General features: G+C 37.8%; 2 protein-coding genes across 2 annotated transcripts in view; one reads left to right on the forward strand and one right to left on the reverse strand.

Moving 5' to 3' along the window:
- Window positions 1–1420: 1420 nt before the first annotated feature.
- Window positions 1421–8660, reverse strand: foxred1 (FAD-dependent oxidoreductase domain containing 1). The gene is made up of 11 exons (XM_014975365.2): window positions 8326–8660; window positions 7536–7756; window positions 7264–7374; window positions 6946–7064; window positions 6778–6872; window positions 5313–5414; window positions 5000–5076; window positions 3952–4112; window positions 3713–3842; window positions 3537–3641; window positions 1421–2645 (listed from the first exon to the last, which is right to left on the reverse strand). The coding sequence occupies exons 1-11, from the start codon at window positions 8495–8497 to the stop codon at window positions 2391–2393; spliced, it is 1548 nt and encodes a 515-aa protein (XP_014830851.2). The 5' UTR covers window positions 8498–8660; the 3' UTR covers window positions 1421–2390.
- A 1226-nt stretch (window positions 8661–9886) lies between these two features.
- Window positions 9887–21114, forward strand: part of LOC106907328 (F-BAR and double SH3 domains protein 2-like) — a 40533-nt gene continuing 29305 nt past the window's right edge. The window contains exons 1-3 of the mRNA XM_088012449.1: window positions 9887–10142; window positions 13778–13875; window positions 19337–19382. Coding sequence (XP_087868575.1) covers window positions 10122–10142; window positions 13778–13875; window positions 19337–19382 — 165 coding nt within the window. The 5' untranslated portion in view covers window positions 9887–10121. The remainder of the gene's footprint in view (window positions 10143–13777; window positions 13876–19336; window positions 19383–21114) is intronic.

The raw sequence follows: 21114 nt of genomic DNA on the forward strand, positions 1-21114 counted from the left end.
ACATTCCTGCTGTTATTTGGACATCCTTTCTCATTTAAAATAACGTCATAAAATGATCAGAATAAAGCCAAAATAATGTGAGGATAAAATCATAATATTATGAGAATAAAGCCAGAACAAAATCATAATTTTGTCTTTATTCTCATGAAACTACAAATTGATTCTTATATGACTTTATTCTCATAATACTATGACTTTATTCTTGTAATATATCTATTTTAGATACTGTCACTTTATTCTCGCAATTTTTTTCTTATTTTCTTAGCGTGGCCCTAATACTCTGTTATTGGTGCCAACAGTTGATCAAGAAGAAGAAAACTTTTTATATTTTCTTTTTTAAACATCTTCATTCACGGTGGGCATTTATTTATTTTTTCAACATTTATATGTGATCTATTTAACACCCACACAGCAGGTTGAACATCTGGGTGACCTTCACCATCTGAAACTTTTCTTTGTTCTAACCTGTTAGTGGGCTTGTTTTTGTACCTCAGAGATACAGGAGTGTGTTTGAGTGGTTTTAGCAGCGTGCCTCACTCTTTTGCTGGTGAAATGCATTGCGATACAGGAAGCTAAGTCGGGGAGGAAGCGCAGCCTGTGGCATTTGTGGCAAGTCACAACTAAAAACCATAATCAGGGCAAATGAACACAATCTTTCAGTGACTCTGGATTTAACTCAAATAAAAGGAAAACTTTTATTTTTAATTCTGCACTGCACTTTTTAATTATAGAAGTTATTTCACTCTTGGTTGCATGTTTTTGGGTGTGAGTGTTTGTTACCTCTCTGACAGCTGGAGGGCAGAAAGTAGTTTTTCTCTTCTGTCTGATGTAGCGGATGAGTCTGTATCTCCTTTCAGACGGTAACAAGAAGAACAGATGATACCCCGGGTGGGTGCGGCCCTTAAAAATACCTTCTTTTGTAGTCGGTGAGTGTAAATGTCTTTGAGGAGAGGTATTGGTGTGTTGGTAATCCCTCACCACCTGCTGCAGGCCAGGAGGCTCTCTTTTCTAGATGAAAGTTGATGAGCAGGTGGTAAAAGAAAAGAGCTACCTTTAGCTTCCTGAGGAGGTGAAGCCTCCGTTTGGCCTCTTGATGAAGTATTGGTCAAAATGTTGGGCAAAGGAATTTAAAGGTTCTCACTCTCTCTACCTACCAACATTTCTTAAAGATCACAATAATATCCTTGGTTTCTTTATATACTCAATTTTGTCTCATGCACATCATTCTTCCAGTTGTCTCACTGTTTAAAGCAATATTTTTTTTGTGTTAATTTGCTCATACTTTTATTTTTTTAAATCTACAATGGCTGTAATACACTGTTGTAGTTTTGACTGCACTGCAACCTGTCTGTGTGTTGACTGTGTTGCGTTGAGTTGTCTAATAAACTCTAAACAGGATTTTAGCAAGTGTCAAAAAATATTTAGTTTTTTCCCCAATACCTTTTATTTCACCAGGAGAAAAATAATCTTATCAAAATTAAAAATATAATTTACAAAGGTGTCCTGGGCTAGGCAACAGTAGAAGAAGATAAAAAATAAGACCTTTTCAACTTTTGTACATCTAGATACAACATTTGAATCTAGTAAAACAAATCACGTTAAACATGTACAGCCAGACGTTTCCGTCTCCTTGGTCTTCAAGAGTCTTAAAATTAGCTGTAAAATAAACGCAATGTTAGCTAGGACGAACGCTTACAGTGATTAAATGGCTAAATGGCGCCATCTGGTGCAAAGTTTCTGAAAAGCACTTTAGGTCAATAGTGCAAAACAATACTTATAACGTTAATCCTCATAATATTAATAAAGTAACATTTTATAGAGACTTTTTCTAACTGTCCTGTAATTATTAACTTCAACATCTTAACTTACTAATCATCACCATTTCTTTGAGAGTTACACTTTGGCATAATTTAAGGAAAACTGACACTCTTGAATATTTATCTGTGTAGAACGATGGACTTCTACAGTTTGGAAATGTCCTTACAACTCTTCCCAGAGTGACGGGAGGCAACACTTGTATTGCTGAAGTCTTTGTTGCTGATTTTCCTTCTTGGTGTTATGGTGGAGCTCCTTTCTGCTGCTTTCACTTTTACGGATTTTAGCAAAAAAAAAAGTTCAGTTTTTGACATATAAGTTTTTAAATGACAATAATATTTGCTGTTCCTTTTACATGAGATAGTAAAATTTTAGGTGCAACTGGCACTTTTGCACATCCCTGCAGTGTTTGTTGGTTTGTCAATCGTGATTCATATCCACTGAAAAAATTAAGAAAAAGGCATGTAAATATAAAAAAAACTATGTGTTCCCTATATTTCCAAAGCTGCAGCATCTTCCTTACAGGATACTAAATAAAAAAAATAAGACTCGACTTTCCCTAATTTGAGCCCTTTCTACACAATATTCTGCTCCAGCATGGGCTCCTGTGTCAGAATGCGTCGGAAGCTTAATCCGCTCAGGTCCAGCGTTTTGAACTCTCCGTCCAGGATGAGCTCTGCCACGGCGCGGCCCACCGCCGGCGACTGCTGCAGGCCGTGGCCGCTGAAGCCAGTGGCAAAGTACATGTTGTTGATTAGAGGGTGAATGCCAATGATGCCGTTCTGGTCGAACGTGTTGTAGTCGTAGAAACCGGCCCAGGCGCTGGTCACCTGGCAGGAATAAAGGGCAACAAGTCGGACCATGAGAGGCTGTTTTTATGTTAAAAAGTCCAAGAAAACTGTTTTTAGCTTCTTAGAGAACAAGCTGTTTCAGGGCCATTGTCACTTTAAATCCAAATAAGCTGCTGCTGGCCACGCCCCTGGAATCAATGTTTGCACTCACACATGAAAATGGCTGCAAACAGATACACAGTTTTACAACCGTGCATCTTAGAAAAGCGTTAGTAGAGCCTCCTGCACAACCAACAAGAATGCAGCAAGTGGTTTCTGAATGATAAGTCAACAACTAAACACTCGTCTTTTCCAGAAGCCATTGTAGAGCACATACAGCGGTAAAACCAGCTGACCAAACGGGCTGGAACTCAACTTGGGTTGCTAGATAACAGAGCTGGGCTCAGCTGGGGTTGCTAGGTAACAGAGCTGGGCTCGCAAACCAACTTAAAGTAAATTCTAAGATTCTAATTGGCTTCATGTGGCCTTGTGTTCTGGTTGTCTCGTAGTTGAAACTTGAAGTAGCTGTAATGACGAGAAAGTACAAAAAAAAAAATCATATTTTATGTAATTTAGGTGTGTATTGATATTTATGCATTCGACTCTTGGAGAAACTATCAAACTCCAGCAGAAATATGTTTTGTGTAATGTTTTTATCATGGTTTGTGAAACTGAAATTAAAGCCAGAGGCAATTTTTTTAAACTTGACAAAAAATGATGTGCTTTTCATAATTTAAGATCAAAAATACATTTAAACATCCATCAATATGTCCTGATTCAGGAAGCAGCAATAAATACCTGCATGTCATCAGCATAGCTGTTTCACCTGATGCAATAACATTATGTCTAGATTAAAAAAAGTATGAAACCTAAAATTGAGCCTTGAGGTACCTTCAGTTTCTCAAAAGCTGGAACTCGATTGGCCAATTTGGGCCAAACCTTGTCTTCAAAAAACTGATGGTCCACTTCCAGATTACTGGTGTCCGGCTCCTCCGCCTGAGAGGAAAACGATGTAACCTCTCAGTTACAATTCAGACAAAAAGATGCTGCTCAGAGATGAAACTGACCTCCTCGGGCGACACTCCACAGATGTAGTTTCCTCCCAAACCTTCCCTTCGGAAATAAACTCCGGAATAGTCAATTAAGAAGGGAGAGTCGAGTCCTGGGCCATCAGGACAGTGAACCACATACACATACCTGGAAAACAACAAAAACACCTATCCTCTTAACATTCTAAGATATAATTAAATACTCCTTTAGAAACAAAAAGGAAATCCTGAAAAAGCGGCTGAGGTCGGAGACCGACCTCTTCCGAGGTTCCACAGGGACTGAAAATCCAGCGAGGGAGTCTTTGGGGCCGAGGCCGATTCCCACCATCTTTGCCAGTTTCCCAGAAAACGCTCCGGCTGCGTTCACAACAAGGGCACATTCCACCGGCTGGTACTCCAGGCTGTTCAGCATCTGTACCTGCGAGACACAAACCGACTGATGTAGTGACCTGCACTGTTGTGTTTATTAGCCTTAAATACAAGAGGTCAGGGGAAACCTTCGCACAGCAGGTCACACTGCAAAACACAGAATCTTACGAGGTTTTTGTGGTCTAGTTTCTACTGCAAATATAAATAAGACAAAACACAGGAACTTTTCACCAAGATATATAAACTTATTTTAAGTCAACAATTCCTTAATATTGATGAAAAGAACCAGTTCCACTGGCAGGTTATTTCACTTATAAAAAAAAATATTTTTTTTTTCCATATTGTGAATAAAATAATGTGCTAGTGGAACTGGTACTTTGTCATCAGTATTAAGGAATTATTGACATAATACAAGCTACTAAATCTTGCTGAAATGTTACTTGTAAGTTAGTTGTCTATTTCAAAGTGTTCTAAGATTTTGAACTTGGTAAGATTTTTTATTTTTGCAGTGTTCAACACAGCTGGGATCACTTTGACAGAGAAATGAGGCCCTGACGAATAGTTTACATCAATTACTGCCTCCATGCGGCGTGGCACAGAGATCATGCTGTGGTTCTGTGGAGGTGTTCAGGAAGTCCAGGTTCCTTTCAGAACGTTCGCTTTGGACTTCCAGCAGCATGAAGTCTGAGCTTCTCTCTAGGATTCTTATTCACAATTAAAATGTAATGCTTGTGGATGGTTTTCTACCACACTTTTTTCTTCCACCTGACTTTTCTTTAAGGATGTTTTCACACATTTGAATCATTGACCCTCAGTGTCATCTGCAAACATTATACTCCAAGAAGACTCTTCAGTGAGTCTTTTGAACCAAATTACATAGAACATCTTACTGTTTCCTATCAGTCACTCTCAGTAAGTTCTGGATGTTCCACTTACTTTGACAGATTTTATTGTCTTCATGTCTATTTGTTCCCCATTTTTTGTCATCAGAACTTGTTTCACGTGTCTAAAATCTGTGGATGAGAATAAGATTAATAGATTAACAGACAATAAAAAAACAAAGATTTAACATATTAGATGTAACATGTTCTCTTCTCATTTCAGGTTTTAAGTTGTTATGTTTGTATTAATCGAAAGGAATACACCAGCTTGTTATCATGTTAATACTACAGGGTATAATGGGAGGACAAAACGAGGCGTTTACACAAATCAACCTAAAATGTGACCAACATCTGAAGGTATGACCCACCTGCAACTTCCCCGAAGCACTGAATGACCCCCATGGACATGGCCTTCCTCCTGAAGGCGTTCAGGAGAGACCAGGGGTCGAACCAGCCCTCGTTCTCCAGCCCTGCATAGCACCAAACCCCCAGAGTGAAGTTAAACCAGCTGCAGAACCAAGTTAAATACGGTTTTATCAACAGCCAAGGCATCAAAATTAGCTTGTTTCCAGTTAGCAATCCAAAAACTTGGAATTATCCCAAACTAATAAATCATTCTGGGTGACATTTAAAAAAAACAAAAAACAAAAATACCCCCACTAACTAGCATTTAAAGGATTGTTACACAAATGGCTTAGCAATGTACGTCTGCTTGGTCGATACTTTGTGGAACCACAGTTAAAGCTGCAAGTCTTTCTGGGGTTTGTCTCTACCAGCTTTGCATGTCTGGAGACTAACATTTTTGCTCATGCTTTGCAAAAATAAATCAGCCTCAGTCAGGTTGGATGGTTTATTTTGCAGGAACAATAGGTTGCATAAATTAGTTACAAAAACATAAATATCTTTACATTAAAAACACTGTTGCTACGATTAGGAAAAAAAGAAAAATCTGGTAAAAAATTAGCAGTTAAGCATGTTAACACCTCCCCAATTAACTCTATATTTCAAATTTATGTATCAGTAATGCTTCCAAAATGGGGAAACTCACTTCCATGAGAAATGTTACAAACTGCATTTAGTTACAGCACTACACAAATGTAGCGGGCAGGTGTGAACAAACCAGTAAAGTAAACAAGGCAGCTTCACAGACTCAGCAAGGCCTGTCTTAGACAAAGAGTTCAGAGCAGCTCACAGGATATGTTAGTCTTTTCTGTGGTCTTCCTCTTTTCCTCCCTAGCAGCTCCGGATTCTGTCCAATTCTTCATTGTCAAGTGTCAATCTAGCTGTCATTGCTCCAAACTGCACATCGCTGCAAGTCTTGTGAACTTTTTTTCTCTCTTGCAACTAACCTTAAGTCATCATCATCATCATGTCTGTTAGAGTTAGGGTTGCTTTGGATGCTTGGTACATGCACTCGTCCAGTTTTGGTGCTTTTACAATACTGTCTTTAGAGATCACAATATCATCTGCAAACATCATGATCCACAGGGATTCTAGCCAATCCTCATCTGCCAACTTCTCCACTACTCCACAGAAGAAAGGACTCATAATCTTCTTGAGGTGAGACCTTGAGGAGGTAACTTCCGTTACATTAGATTCTTGTTTGTTTTCCTTTCTAGTTTAGCTTTAAGTGATAACATTTTGTTTGTTTGATCAGCCTCCAGCAACTCGGCCACAAATGCAAAACACCACGGCAAACTGAGGTTAATTAAATCATACTAACTAAACATTGTGTCATGAATTAGCTCAGGCTATGGTGCTCTTTATTCATTTAGGGCCTGAATAATGCAGAGCACATTGCTAAATTAGATGCAATAAATCATGTACTGTTACCGTATGAAGCCAGTGCCACGCCCTCTGTATTTATCCACGGAAATTTCTCCTTCACTTGTTGCGGAGAGAAGAGGGAAACTTTAGCTCCTGCACACCTGGAATCACACGACGAGATGATTAGCAAGGCAAACCGTCTGAAATCCAGAGCACATCTCGCCGTCAAGGCACCTCTGGGTGTTGTAGTTCTGCTCCATGATGTGAGCCACCTCCTCGCTGGCTAAGAACAGATATCCCGACTGGTTGAACTGCAGATCCACAGGATCTTCATTCACAACGCTGAGATGTTCCTGATGGGAAACAGAGGAGATGATTCGATCCAGACTTAAGATAAAACAAAAGATGACCGCTACTTTTATTTGTAGCTCTCACCTTCTTATGCACAACCTTTCTAACCACTTTTCTCTTTATACATTACCACTCCCAAAATATTTCCATAAAACTTGCTTCAGTACTCGGTGATTGAAATGCTTATAAACTTTGACCTACGTTGATGTTCCTCATGAAGTCTGCAGACTCCAGGGAGAGGTGGATGTTCTCCAGCAGGGAGAACTGCTGGCGGATTCCTCCCGCAGACAGAACCGTGGAGGCCTGGGAATACTGGACACAGTCAAGAGGGTTAAAAAGTGGTTTTACATACATTTGTTTTCTGTGTAAAAGTTTAAGAACTGATTTCCCCCTACTGTTTAGAGCCAAGGATCTCTTTGATTGTATCTTATCTTAAAGATGTATAGAAATCCTCCAAAAAACTGTGTCCTTACTGTTGGGTCCCTCTCTACAACGAGGACTCGCATCTTTTTGGAGAACTTCTCTTTCTGCTTCAGCCAGTAGGCGATGGACCAGCCCATCACACCGCCGCCAACGATCACGATGTCCGCCGTCTCAGGAGGGAGATTGGGGTTGATCTCGAAGGGCATCCAGTTGCTGCTCGGCAGACCGTCTGCCGCCTTCTTCTTCATCGCTGCTATCTGGGCTTTCAGCTCTAAACAAAAAGTGTGATCCATAGATGTTTCTGAAGGTCTTTCAGTGTTTTTCACAAATTTTCTATCTTGTCAACAACCAGTGTTTTTTGGTTTGCTTGAATGACTCTTTTGGGTAAAAAAAAATTAATAACAATAAATAATAATAATAGATCTCCTAAACTCTACAAATAGCAGGAAATGCAAAGATATAAAATCAACATGGACTTTTAAAGAAGTTGATCTTTGCTTTATTTTCACCTTATCTTCTTATGCAAACCATTATTTAGAAACAGAACCTTTGCTGTCAGCTTGTCTAGTTTTGTCAACCTTCAATATTGAATAAAATTTTTTTTAAAAGAATACAAATTGGAGAATAACAAGAAAACAATTCTTAATGTATTTATTGTAACTATATATGCCGAATAATTGGCGAGGTTTAAAATGTTCAGGAAACGTGTCTACTTGTGATATAAACTCTGCGAGGAGCTTTATATACTGAGTTTATTTAAGCTATGGCTGTATGTTAAATGGGATCTGGCTCACTCCTTTTTAACTACCACTTCTGTCCCAGGTCCTTCAGGGTTCCCACCATTAAGGAAGTCGTTCCGTAAGGCTCCACCAGTGCTCAGCTTCTGGCAGAAAGTCAGACCTCCACATCGGTCTGGCTGCCATTGTGTCACCGCAGTGCAGTTGAGCGATCCATGGGTGAAACATCCACGAAGAGTCCGCACATTTCTGTGCAGCCGTCTCCACGCACACATCCTGGCTCTGAGATCAGTTAGTTATTCAGCTCCAACGCTACTAAGGTGGAAACCGGACCGAGATGTCGGGGCAAACGAAAGGTCATATTTCATCTAAAACGAATGAAAATATGCAAAGTCTATAATCTGACAGCGAGGTCAAGAGAAAGTTAAGTAAAATGAACCGAAAACATTCACATCCGGTTTGACATGTCTGCCGTTCAAAATAAAAATAAAGACGTAAGCTTTAGGGAAACAAGACAGACACAACGTTACTCTAAATTCTACAAAACTAGTTTACAATATTATAAGAAATTAGACTCTATACGCTGTTAAATGCATCGTAGAAGTATTTATAAAAACTATCCGTCGCATTTATTTTATATCTTTTGAGGTTTGTTCACAGTTACCAGCTGGATTGATTATTTTCCCAAAACTTTTGTGATTTTGCTTAATGTATAAAATTATACGAAACATGGTTGCAACTATGAATAAATATATATTGCAAGATGTATAATTTATAGGTTTGTTGTTGTTTGCTACTTGGTGGCTAACTGGAATGAGTTGGTTTTTATGTCTTTTACATTAGTGATGGAAAAATAGAGCAGGGGATGGATTTTATTTTGAAAATGTAGCAGGAAATGACAAATACGTAAATGTTAACTTGAGTTAACTGAGATGGGAGGCAGTGGCTTTCACGTCACTTAAATGAACCAATAGTAAAGAGGATCGGCCCACTAATTTATATATCCGTGTTCTTTTTAATATTTTTGCCTTATTTTAGATTTGAAGATATTTGAATGCAGTGTAAAGCGTTTGGGGTTCCTCTGTACTTGATAAAGTTCTGTACAAGCACAAGCCATTTACCATTTAATATTTTACAGCAGATGACTATCTAATGTATATTTTTTGTAAACAGATAAATAAAGCAATAGATAGCTTTCTAATCTATTATATTCTACTCTAAATTAAAGTTATAAAGAACTTGAAAACCAGTGGTGTTTTTATAATTTTTAAAATAAAAATATTTTGAATAAAAAAGAATGCAATAAAGAATTATGGTAACAAATGAAAAAATATAATTACTATAAATTTGTCCAAATACCAGTGATCGCATTCAAAGGCTAGTCAACAATTACAGTTTTTATATTAACTAACGGTTCAACAATATAATATGCGCAGCAACCCTTATTTATTCATGTAACTAAAGTTCCGTAAAATGTAAAATTATTAAGCAGTAAAATAAAACAAGTTTACAGTAAAATAAGAAACCGAAGTAGATCTCTTTGAGACTGATTCCTACGGAACCATTGTTCAATAATTAAAACAGCCAAACCTAACTTTACTCTGAAAAATCCTTGCGGAAGTAGAGTTTTATAATACAGTGGACCTTGGCGTTTATTTTGTGGCGTCAACCGGAAGTGGATAGTGAACTGTGCGGTTTTTGACGCACTGTTTTCTGTTCCCCGGGGCCACAGTGTTTTCAACGGGACTCAACTTCGGTGCTCACTGGTCCCACTATGGTTGCTTGACCCGGGCTGAAACTCCATCCGTCCGCTTCCATCTTGCCCCGAAAACCATTCGTACGAACTTTTCTGGATAAACTTTTGGACTTGTTGGATCAGTTTTATGTCCAGAACTAAGGATGCAGCCCCCACCGAGAAAGGTGAGATTTCTTTTTTTTTTTTCCTCCTTTTTTCCGCGGCTGTAGCCTCCTAAGCTAGCGTTACTTCGACGTAGTGGTGCATATTTAATGGTTGGAAATGTACGCTTTGTTGCTGCTCGCCTGGTTCACACGATGGACTTCCACTTTTGAACATCATAGAACACATACACTGTTGGTTTCCACATCAAAACCTCTGCGGTTGTTTGTTTAAGTCAGTTAAAAGGAAGAAAACTTATTAAAAACACTTGATGCGCTGCAGTTTTCCCTTGTTTTTTTAGCGCTCATCAAACGTGCTTCGCTCGCTCTGAAACTTAAAAACGGTTCTTCAACTATTTCCTTTCAGCTGTATCCGAATTAGAAACAGTTTCTGACTTATAATAACTGAGATGCTCTGTTACTTTGAACTGTAATATTTAGCATAACCTGTAGTATATTAAATTTGTAAACTTTTTGGGATATTTCTGTTATTTTCTATAGGATGTAGGGGTTATAAGCTATTTAAAGTCTTAAATACCCTCCAGGAAGCATTGCAGTGCATGTTTTATCATTAAGATAAGCCTTAAAAACACAAATCCCTGCAGACATCAGTCTCTGTGCAAGTATGTGGACATAGTATCATATTTCAATAACAGCACAGACCATTTTTGTCCCAGTCCTCTTAGTAAATATGTTTCAGTTTACTGAAGGCTCATAAATCTACACTTATTTAAAGTAATCCTGACAGTATTTTTTGTATTTTGACATGTGCTTTAACATCTGATGACCAAAAAGTTGTTAAAAACGTCTCAAACAGACATATTGACAGATTATACCTGGTTATACTTCTACATGCAATTAAATTGCACTTTTAGCTGTAGTAATAGCCAGTGTGCAGCTTTACATGGGGAACATTTGCCAAATTGTTTATATTTACTAGAGATCTTAAAATAAAATTCCTTGCAGATACTTTTTTTTTTCTGATTTGAAAGGCTGAAAAATCAGATTTGAATGAAAAGCGGAGGATATAAATCAAAATTTTCAGCATTAATGTAACGATTTGAGCCATTCAGGTGAAAATAGTCAATTGATTTGTGCAACACTGCTCACCTTTTATGTACAAATTCTATCTGGGGTTTTTCTTTCAGCGGTTGCTGCAAATATATAAGTGAATATTTAACTTCAGAGCAGCTGTTGATAACACTTCTAATCACACCTTCTCTGAGTTCTCTGTAGTATTTGTGTCACTTCCAGTCAGACAGATACACTCTATCCTGATCAGTTAGTACTGCTTCACTTTATTACTTTCTGTAATTGTTGAATTATTAACCACTAGATTTGCATCAATGTTAAATTAACACAGATAATAACTCAGATGCACCGACATGACAATTTGGGCTGATGTTAATACTGCCATTATGACGAATATCCAATATTTACCAATATTATATATATATATATATATATATATATATATATATATATATATATATATATATATATATATATATATATATATATATATATATATGTATATATATATATATATATATATATATATATATATATATATATATATATCTTCCTAAACTTTCCAAAGCAAAAAAGCAATCACACTGCTTACGTTGCTTCTTTTGTGCATATTTTGAAGTATTGCACTAGAAGAGGTTGATAGAAAATGCAAATTTTGAAAAAAAAAATAAATCAATTTCGCAAAAAGAAAAAAAAGTTTGTGTGCTTGTCTGAGCTGGTTTCTGGCTTTTCTGAAAAAAGACGTGGTGCACTAAAGGGGAGATGGAAACACATTTGATAAATGATAAACTCGGCGCCCTCCTAAAACACAAATGGCAAAAAAAAAAAAAAATAGAAATAAACATTGGTTGTTGATAACAGTCCAGTTTCACTTATTGGACCAACACTAATAATCTTTAAACAATAAACAATAAGACAAAACCCAATACTATTATTAACATTGTCCAGTAACAATGTTAATGCAGACATTTTATATCCCTACTTTAAACTGTCCAACAATGTTCATGATGTTTATTAAAAGGCAAAATACCTCAGATTATTTTGTTACTGATGATATTTACTAGCTCAAGCTAGCTTCCAACGTTACTGGAACATAGCTTCTGCTCCGTTCCAGTAAAAGTAGCTTTATTTGAAGCCCAGCTGAATGCAGGTTTCATGGTGTGATGGTCAATCATTTTTTCTCCTGTGTATTAAAATGCATCAAAACTAATTTTTTAAAACGTTAAGCCACTTCATCTTCTTTAATATGCTTCTTTCAGTTTGAGATTGTATAAAAAAGTTCAGCGCAATATATGAGCTATAGATGAGTGTGATTATGTTGTTTCCACGTTTTGTGATTCGAAGCTTCCTCTGTGAAAGAACCTGTAGCTCAGGTTATTACAGTTTTCTCTGTTTTGTTCATTTTCACTCGTAGAACCTTAGAGCCCCCTCAGAGCAAATATGTGCACCCAAGTCCCTTTTATGTGAAATACCATCAACCAACAGACGGTAGCAGATGAGGCTGCAGTCAGTCTGACTCCAGTTAAAACCTTTTGTTTTAATGTCTTTATCCACTTTGCAGCACAAGAGAAATTTCTTGTCAGTTTGATCTTGCAGCTCTAGAACAGAGAAAAGTTATAAAAATAATTTCTCTCCTAATTTTAAAATTCGTAGCTTAATAATTTTTGATAAGTTGAAAGGATTTTTGCCTAGGTGAGCTACACAGGAAGTGACATCATCATTCTGCTGTATTGAAGCAGCTCTGCCTGCTGTATTGTTTTCATGTGGTTCTTCTGTTTGCTTCTAGACTAGCTGTGTTAAACAGGTGAGGCCAGAATTATTCATACTGCTGACTAGGGATAAATCAGATAAACGATAAATCAGCTCAATCATGGTTAATCAAGTATTGAAATAATTGTCAACTAATTTAGCGAACGATGAATCGTTAAATAGATCATTCAGACTCAAAAAAGGCCATTTTGCACAAATATTAAGAAATACTGTGCAAAATACATACATTTTACATTGAAGATAAAAAAACAGCCTTTTTTGGATTTAAATATGTTTTATCCAGAACTCCTAAAGTAACTAATAGATTTAGCTTCACCTGGTCCAAATTCTGCCAAAACAACTGATTTGTTGGTTTATTTGCATTGTTAATATATTACTAATATTGTATAAAATGAGTATTTCGAACAAACATGTTGTGAAACAGTTCTTAATGTGTGGAAAAAATAACGCAGTTGAGGTAAGATTTGTCCGCCTAATTGCAGGTTAAAGTTAATTGAGTTAAGTGGAAGGTGACGGATTAGTGATGCATTTCAATTTTTTTTTATAAAATGTTAGTAATATTCTTGACACTGATTCATCTTTTGAGAGATGCTGGTCTCATTTCTCAGCATAAAAATAACTTCTCGGTTGAATAAAAATAACTTTAGATGTAAGTCTGTTGGGTGTATGAAGGATTTTGACCTTTACTTTACGGCTACCTCTCGTTTAATTCAACCTGCCTCAGTTTGCCGTTAAATCAAAGCGTTTTTAGCGTTTTATCTTCAGGAGTGTAATAGAAACCTGTCATGAAACACAGCCGTCAGCAGGTCTGTTAGCCACTTCATATCACAGCTGGTTTGGTTTGTTTTCCCTGCCAGGTAAGGCTCACCCAGGAGCTGAAGCACACTCAAGCCGAGCAGATGAGCCAGTTACAGATAAAACACCAGACAGAATGTGACCTGCTGGAAGACCTAAGGTAAGCACTCCGGTTCACACTAAGGTTTGGATAATTAAATTACAATTCGTAAACGGATTTATCTTTGAACATCTGAAGCATTTAAGTGGAACAAAACAACAAAATGAGTAAATCTGTAAGGAACCAAGAATTTTTTACTGCACCATGTAGTCTGAGGTAGTTTTTTTTTCCATGTTTGCAAACTATGTGTAAAATTGATCCAAACTTCAGGGTCTGAATAAATCACCAGACCTTTAAAGTGAGGTTTGGTATCGGCTGATGCGATCTGATACAGAAGAACAGCACTGAGTTGACTTAAAATGTTTTGTTTTTTCAAATAGACATAGCTTTACTAAATTAAAGTTTATTTGATAATTCTGCACCAGTACAGCTCACCTAAATACACCTGAATCTTCACAAGTTTGGTCAAACATGTGAAACAACACAACTTGAATATGTTAAGTCAGTGCAGTTAGGAGAATAACAATGTAAAATAAATGATAAAGAATCTGACAAAAAAACAAACTGCAGCAAACCTTTGTTCTAAAGGTTCAGGAAGTGCAATTAGGAATCCTAAATAGAATTTAAAATAATTTTTTTTTTTTTATTATTTTTTATGCTCAGAGCACAAAGAATAGAATTAGACTGAACAGATCTTATGGATTGGAAACACTGTCACCGATACCTGATCTAGAATTGTATTCAATATCAGGACGAATACAGATGTTAATATCAGATCGGAGCATCTCCACTTTAAAGTATCTTAACAGGGTTTCATCTGAAACTTTCAATGTGATGAAATGTGAAAACTCAGTAGAGATCAACTGTTTGTGCCTGAAATGAGATCAGGCTTGATGATGTCAGGTCCTGTAAACCCACGCAGGAAACTTCAGCTGCGTTCACGTAGAGCCCTTTTCAGGCTGAAAAAACCAAAGGGTTGCGGTGATGTTTTGTGCTAAACTGCCGATCTCTGGCTCCCCGCTTCCTGTCTGTGGTGGGTGCTGGCGCTCTGGCCCTCTGAGCAGCTGGAAGTTCAGGTCACAGAGAGCTGCCAGATGTTCCCGCCGCCCCAAATCATTCGCCGCGGGAGGTTCTGTAGCTTCACTCCATCAGAAACGACGTTCCTCTCTCTGCTGAAGTGATTCAGCAAACCGGAAGCTGGTTGTGGTTGTCAGCAAAAGCTCTGCATGGGAAAATGGCAGGAAGCGATGGAGGAGGGGAGAGAGAGGGAGCGATGGAAACGCGGCGGAGAGGAAGAGGCGGAAGATCCCAGGAAGTACGGCAGATTGTTTAGAGTCAGGGTGGAGCAGGCGGCCGAGTCTCGACATGTTTAATGACTTAATGATGATTTTGCTGCGGGAGTTTTTCCCAGGGCACTGACCTTGCTTCTTTTCTTAGACGTTTTCACAAGCCTCGCTCGAGATGTCATTATCCTGTTTATATCTGCGTTATAAACAAACCAGAAAAGGTTTTAAAGCCACCAGGTTCCTCTGCGCATCGTCTGATCTGTTTTTAATGTTCGTGAAACCTGCTGGAACGTGTTAATTTCACAAAAACAAACCGGAACGAGTCAAATCTGAGGCAGCGGATTCAGTGGAAATGTTTTACAGTTTGACCAATTAATTAATTAAAATGTGGTGACTGTGGAAGGAAATTAAAGTAGCAAAAACACTGCTAAAAAGAACTGTTAGAATTTGAGCTCTGGAAATATCTGCAAGCAAACAGAAAATCAGATTTTCTGAAAAAAATACCGGTATAATATTGAATTATATTTGAAATATGTCCTTTCACAGCTCTGTTTTGGTCCTGTTTCTTGATCATTTTAAGTTGTGGACAGAAACCACAAATAAATGTGCATTTTGGCTGCGGTAGAGTAAATATTTCCAACTCCATAATATACATGTAGTACAGCAGAGTAAGGCTTTGTTTCTATTGAGTGGTGCTTCACACAAGAAGGTTTCTTGCACCGTTTTTACAATGGAAACAGACAAAATGACGCAGCGACCCGTTACCTACCGTTTAGTGGAAACGAGGCATTCATTTTTGTTGGTTTAAGATACCAACCTTAAAACCGTCATCACTTTGCAAATATTCAACGGCAGAACCTGATGTCTGCATGTTAGAGGTCTTAAACAGATCCATGATTAGCTGAACATATTGGCCCACATATGTTGTAATTTTCCTCTTAACCTAAAAGTTGTTGTTTGTGATACGTAAAAACTCATAAATAGTTCAAAAATTGTAGATCTTTGTTACATATTACACCTGCGGAGGTCTCCATCTTTTCACCCGTACAATGCATTCTGGGCCGATGATGCGGGAAGGTTACAGTGGAATAGAGTTTATACACAAAACTCAAGAAGTCAAGGAAGTCAACAAAACATCTGGATTGAGGCAAATTGCCTCAAAGTTTTCATGTGCCATTATACACCAGATATCTGCTGAAACAAACAAATATGGTCGGCTTGTGATGTACTGAAGCTAACACCATTAGCAGGAGCTAACACCATTAGCAGGAGCTAACAACATTAGCAGGAGCTAGTGATGGGTAGATGAGGCGTCATGTATCGTTTCGACCCATAGCAAAACTGTGTCGATTCTGTCTCGATACTGTGTCACTGAATACTGACATCTGCTGGACATTAAAAAATCCTACAGGCAATGTAGTGATTTGATGATCTAGTCCAGGGGTCCCCAAACTTTTTCCTGCGAGGGCCACATGACTGTTCCCTTTTCCCGTCGGGGGCCGGTCTTAGTTTTTCGAGAAAGAAACCTTAGAAAAATTTTGTTGACGGGGGGTGGGGTGGGGAGGAAGAGTGAAACTGTGGACCGGGGGCGAGGGGGGAATTGGATTACTGCCGACGACATATTCGCGTTTGTAGATAGATTTTTACCCAGAATGCAAATGGAAAAAAAAAACGTGAGCGAAACGGTGACTGGTACTGACTAGTATATATTCCATTGAGGGAAACTAAGTTTCATATCTGCTCAAGAGCCCCCCTGGTGGTTGAAGAAAAATCCACATATATATGAAAAAAACACTGAATGCTCTCTGGTATTGTTCAGGGGGCCGGACCAAATGAGGAGGCGGGCCGTAGTTTGGGGACCCCTAATCTAGTCCATATGATAAGATTTAAGTCTTTGTATTTTATTGAATATTATGTATTGTATTATGTCATATCTTCAGTTACATTTAAAATAGATTTGATAAACGGTCAATAAAAAATGTGAACATGTACCATAAAGTGAAAATTTAAGTGAATGTGTTTGGAATGAGGATGCTTGTGGACTGTTTTTTCCCCCACAGATTTTATTTAAAAAAAAAAAAAAAGTTTTTACAACATTTTGAAATTTAGCTTGTTATGCTTTCTTGACTAAACTTCTCCTGCTGTAGAAAAAGATGAAGTAAACACTACATTTACAGCGAACCCTTGTTTTTCTTAGGGGTTGCGTTCCGAAAATAACCCGTGATAGGTGAAATCCGTGAAGTAATTACCTTTATTTTTTACAGTTATTACACAGCATAAATAAATACTCTACATTGAAACCAAATAACAAAACCTGTTTTCAGATCAGCAGATGTGCGTGTGTACCAATCGGGCCTTAATGTGATCCGGAGTCGTGTCATTAAATCGTCTCCTCCAAGCTGCTTTTTGAGACTCACAGCTGTATCTACGGCAGAGCGATGGATCTCGTCAAGCGAGCCTCTGGTCGGGTTTTGCGCTGCCTCTGGCCACAGTTTTTTTTTCCAGCTGGTATTCACAGTTTCAGTTTCCATCTCCTGAATGGCCAATCTGTATTAAATACCGTAACTTTATTGGCACTCAGGTAGAGAAGAAGCTCGGAGACTGTTTTTACCAATCATACGGTCAATCAGGACGCAGAACACTGTGAAAAAAAAACTGCACAAAAAAAATCTGCGAAGCAGCGATACCGTGAAAGGTGAATCGCGTTATAGCGAGGGATCACTGTATGCAAAATAATTTATAAAAAGCACCTGAGTAATTTGTAGAATGGCTGTATATGTGAGTTTATCTAGGTTTATCTGGGACTTCATTCTCATGCCTCATAATGCCTCAACATTGAGGAAGTGGATTTATTTAAATAAGACAGTTTAGTCAAACATATGCGACACTTAACCTGCAGAACATAATATGAAAGTAAACTAAGAGTCAGTTTCAGCTGAATTTGGATTCAGACAGATTAAGTAGAAACTGACGAGAACCGGATGAAACAACAACAATGAAAACAAATTTATTTTCCAATATAAGATCAAAATGGTCCCACACTGCGGAAACCTTTTGTTTGAGGCTGCTCCATAGTTGACACTGTTCCGTAAAAGTTCAAGAATTCATTTGGCAAATGCATTTGACAGATTGACAGATTGGCTTCCTTATAAACACAGTTTGGCGCTTTAATGTCATTTCGGAACAGTTCCTGTATCGATCACGTGACTTGCTGAAACCAATACGCGCACCGACACGGGTTTTGGTCTATAGGCTTGATCCATGTGCCGACGCATCGGTGTTGCCGGACCCATCACTAGTAGGAGCTAACGCCATTAGCAGAAGCTAACACCATTAGCAGTAACTAATGTAAAATCTAACTGAGTGGAAGCTAATAAATGACAGTAAAGCATATTTAAGTCTTCTTAACAACCATTCTAATATATTTGAGAAAATGTTTTGATCCTGATTATTACCATGAACAGCTTGAGCTGCAAACTGCAGCTCTTTGCCGAGAACACTTTCATCTTCATCTCCTCTTGTTATTTCTACATTTCCTTCTACTTGAACTCACTCTGATTTAAGTGAAATTGGCTGAACATTACTCTTTGCATGAAAATTACTGTTCTGGCTGAAAGGCGCTAGTTTTGTAGAACCTAATAAACCCCATCTACCCAGGATGCATTGCAGTGTAAACAACACCGTGATGTCTGTGTGACAGTATTTTATTTAAGATTATAAACCTAAACAGATTACAATATTTTGACCGTGTTGGTTTTACATCTGATAGAAATATTTCTCATAGTCTGTGTTGTAACTAATTATGAATCCTCTTAAATACATAAAATTTATTGTAACATTAACTGTCCCTTTGCACAGCTGGCTAAAATAAACTCCTCCTTTTATGAGGCCATAACTACATCTGCTTTTATCCCACAGAGTATTTTTACATTCTTCACTTCAAAGTCCATTTTATGCACTGAAAGTTTCTGATAAGAGTTTACACTGTGGCTCCAACGTGTTGGAGTTTATTATCTCAGGCAGCCATTGGGTTATAACAATGACCTAAATATTATATGTGATGTTAAACTTGTTTTGTTGCACCTCAAGTGCAAAAAAATACAGTTTTCTTTGCCAAGCTGCATAGAATCTATAAATTTAAGGTACCAAAGTCACATTTAAATGAGCAGCAGTAGTGGTGTCGGATGCTTAAATTGTTCTGGATCCTCACTGCAGTTTCTCTTTCGTGCCTGCAGGACCTTCAGTCAGAAGAGGGCAGCGGTAGAGCGGGACTACGCCCAGGTAAATGAAAACGTCCGCTTTGTTGTCCTTTTAGCCCCACTGCCGACGCTCGTTAACGCCACCGCTGGAGCGCCTTGTCATTTGGGACGCTAAAAATAAATGGTTCTTTACGCCCTCGAAAGACACCATCTGACAGCTGGGTGAGGATGTGGCATTTAAAAAAAACTTTTTTGATTCACTTGTGGCCAGATAAGCCATGAAAGTCGACAAGCCTCAGAAAAAACATCCCAGCTTCCACTGCTGGTCCGGTATCTGACTTCCTCCTCACTGTCGTGTTGATTTTTTTTTTTTAATGTTTGTTTGTCGTTTGCCCTCCCCCACCCCCACCCCTTTCCTAAAGACACGATTGGGATATTTGGAAATCCCTCTGTGTCCCAATTGGCTTTGGTTTTCAGCCCAGTGAGGAATCTGTTCCAGAGCTGTAAAGAGTGGGGCCATGTTTGTAGTTTTCAACCAAATAACCCACATCTTAACGCTGATTTATTTTGTTTTGTGTGCATCTGTATAATTACATTTAACATCACAAGTATATGTATTTAATACCATATTTATTAAATATTATAAAGACTCATTAGGCCTGTCACAATAAACCAATCAATCTCAAGAACCCAATAATTTCCATTTGCATGATTTATATTTTTTGGATGATTTTTTGCATGAAAGTAAGACTGATCATTTCCATGACAATTTATGAATTAGTTTTTTTTTTTTTCATTATTTCAGTTTTCAAAGGTAAAAATAAATCAGATGTTAACTGATTTGCTTTCACATACCATATATTTTTATCTGCAGTCCCATGCTGATTAAAGAAAAAGCAGTAAAAGACATAAATTCAAATGTGAATGTCATTAAAAAGTAATATATCAGAAATTGAATTTATAACCACTCCACACAAATGTTTAGTCCTTAGTTTTGATGATTGTGGCTTAAAGCTAATTAATAAATATAAATACATAAGACCAAAATAATATTTTTAATGTATGAATGAGGGGCTGACGAGGTTGTTGACGTAGTTCAGAGTATCTGCTCTCAATATGTGGGTGGAGCTCCATGAATTACTGCATCAATGCAGTTTAGTATGGAGGAGATGAGCCTGTGGTTCTGCTGTGCTATGTCACCATGTGTGTAGTTGAGACTGAGTCTCCATTCCCTTCACCGTCTTTCACAGGGGAGCTCTTCTGTTTGGTTTCTGTTTTCTTGCATGTTTTATGTAGCTTCCTGTTGCCTGCTTTCTGGATTCAGTGATTTAAACTTGTTTCACAACAGAAGGAAGTAAAACATACCTGCAGTCTGTGCTGAGATGTGATCAGTTTCATACAAACAAGTGGAGGAGAGTTTTTGTGACTGCTCTGTTTGGTCCACGTTGCCTCGTCATTTTCTACTCGACTTCAAAACAAGCAAAAATGTATTTCTTTGCTGATGATATTCTACGTTTGGTCAGGATTCAACAGGATGTCACTTCTTGCTCCAAGCTGTTTTCCTTTATTCAGGATAAAATTATTTCGGACATATTTTTCTTACAATGGAGAATGTTAAGTACGGCACAAAGTATTCATCTTTTTATAACTTAGTTTTTGTAATATGTAGAACCACATCTATCCAGAGACCTTTACTGAAAAGTTGACTTTGCTGCACTCAAATCAGCTTTTATTTAGTTTATTGAACTCAACTAATTATATCAAGCATTTTGAAGGAAAGTGACCCAAATCCTGGTTTTTCAACCAGGATTTGG

Source organism: Poecilia mexicana, unplaced genomic scaffold, assembly GCF_051168715.1.
Source record: "Poecilia mexicana isolate PSO_F unplaced genomic scaffold, ASM5116871v1 scaffold_14, whole genome shotgun sequence".
Taxonomy (NCBI): Eukaryota; Metazoa; Chordata; class Actinopteri; order Cyprinodontiformes; family Poeciliidae; genus Poecilia; species Poecilia mexicana.

What these genes read in the sequence shown, in the direction of transcription:
- foxred1 (XM_014975365.2), bottom strand. Translation starts at nt 8,497, where the DNA reads ATGTGTGCGTGGAGACGGCTGCACAGAAATGTGCGGACTCTTCGTGGA. An exon ending in CAGAACTACAACACCCAGAG is followed by an intron (nt 6,873 to 6,945) that starts GTGCCTTGACGG and finishes GTGTGATTCCAG; the next exon opens with GTGTGCAGGAGCTAAAGTTT. An exon ending in GTGGAGTGTCGCCCGAGGAG is followed by an intron (nt 3,642 to 3,712) that starts GTCAGTTTCATC and finishes TTTTCCTCTCAG; the next exon opens with GCGGAGGAGCCGGACACCAG.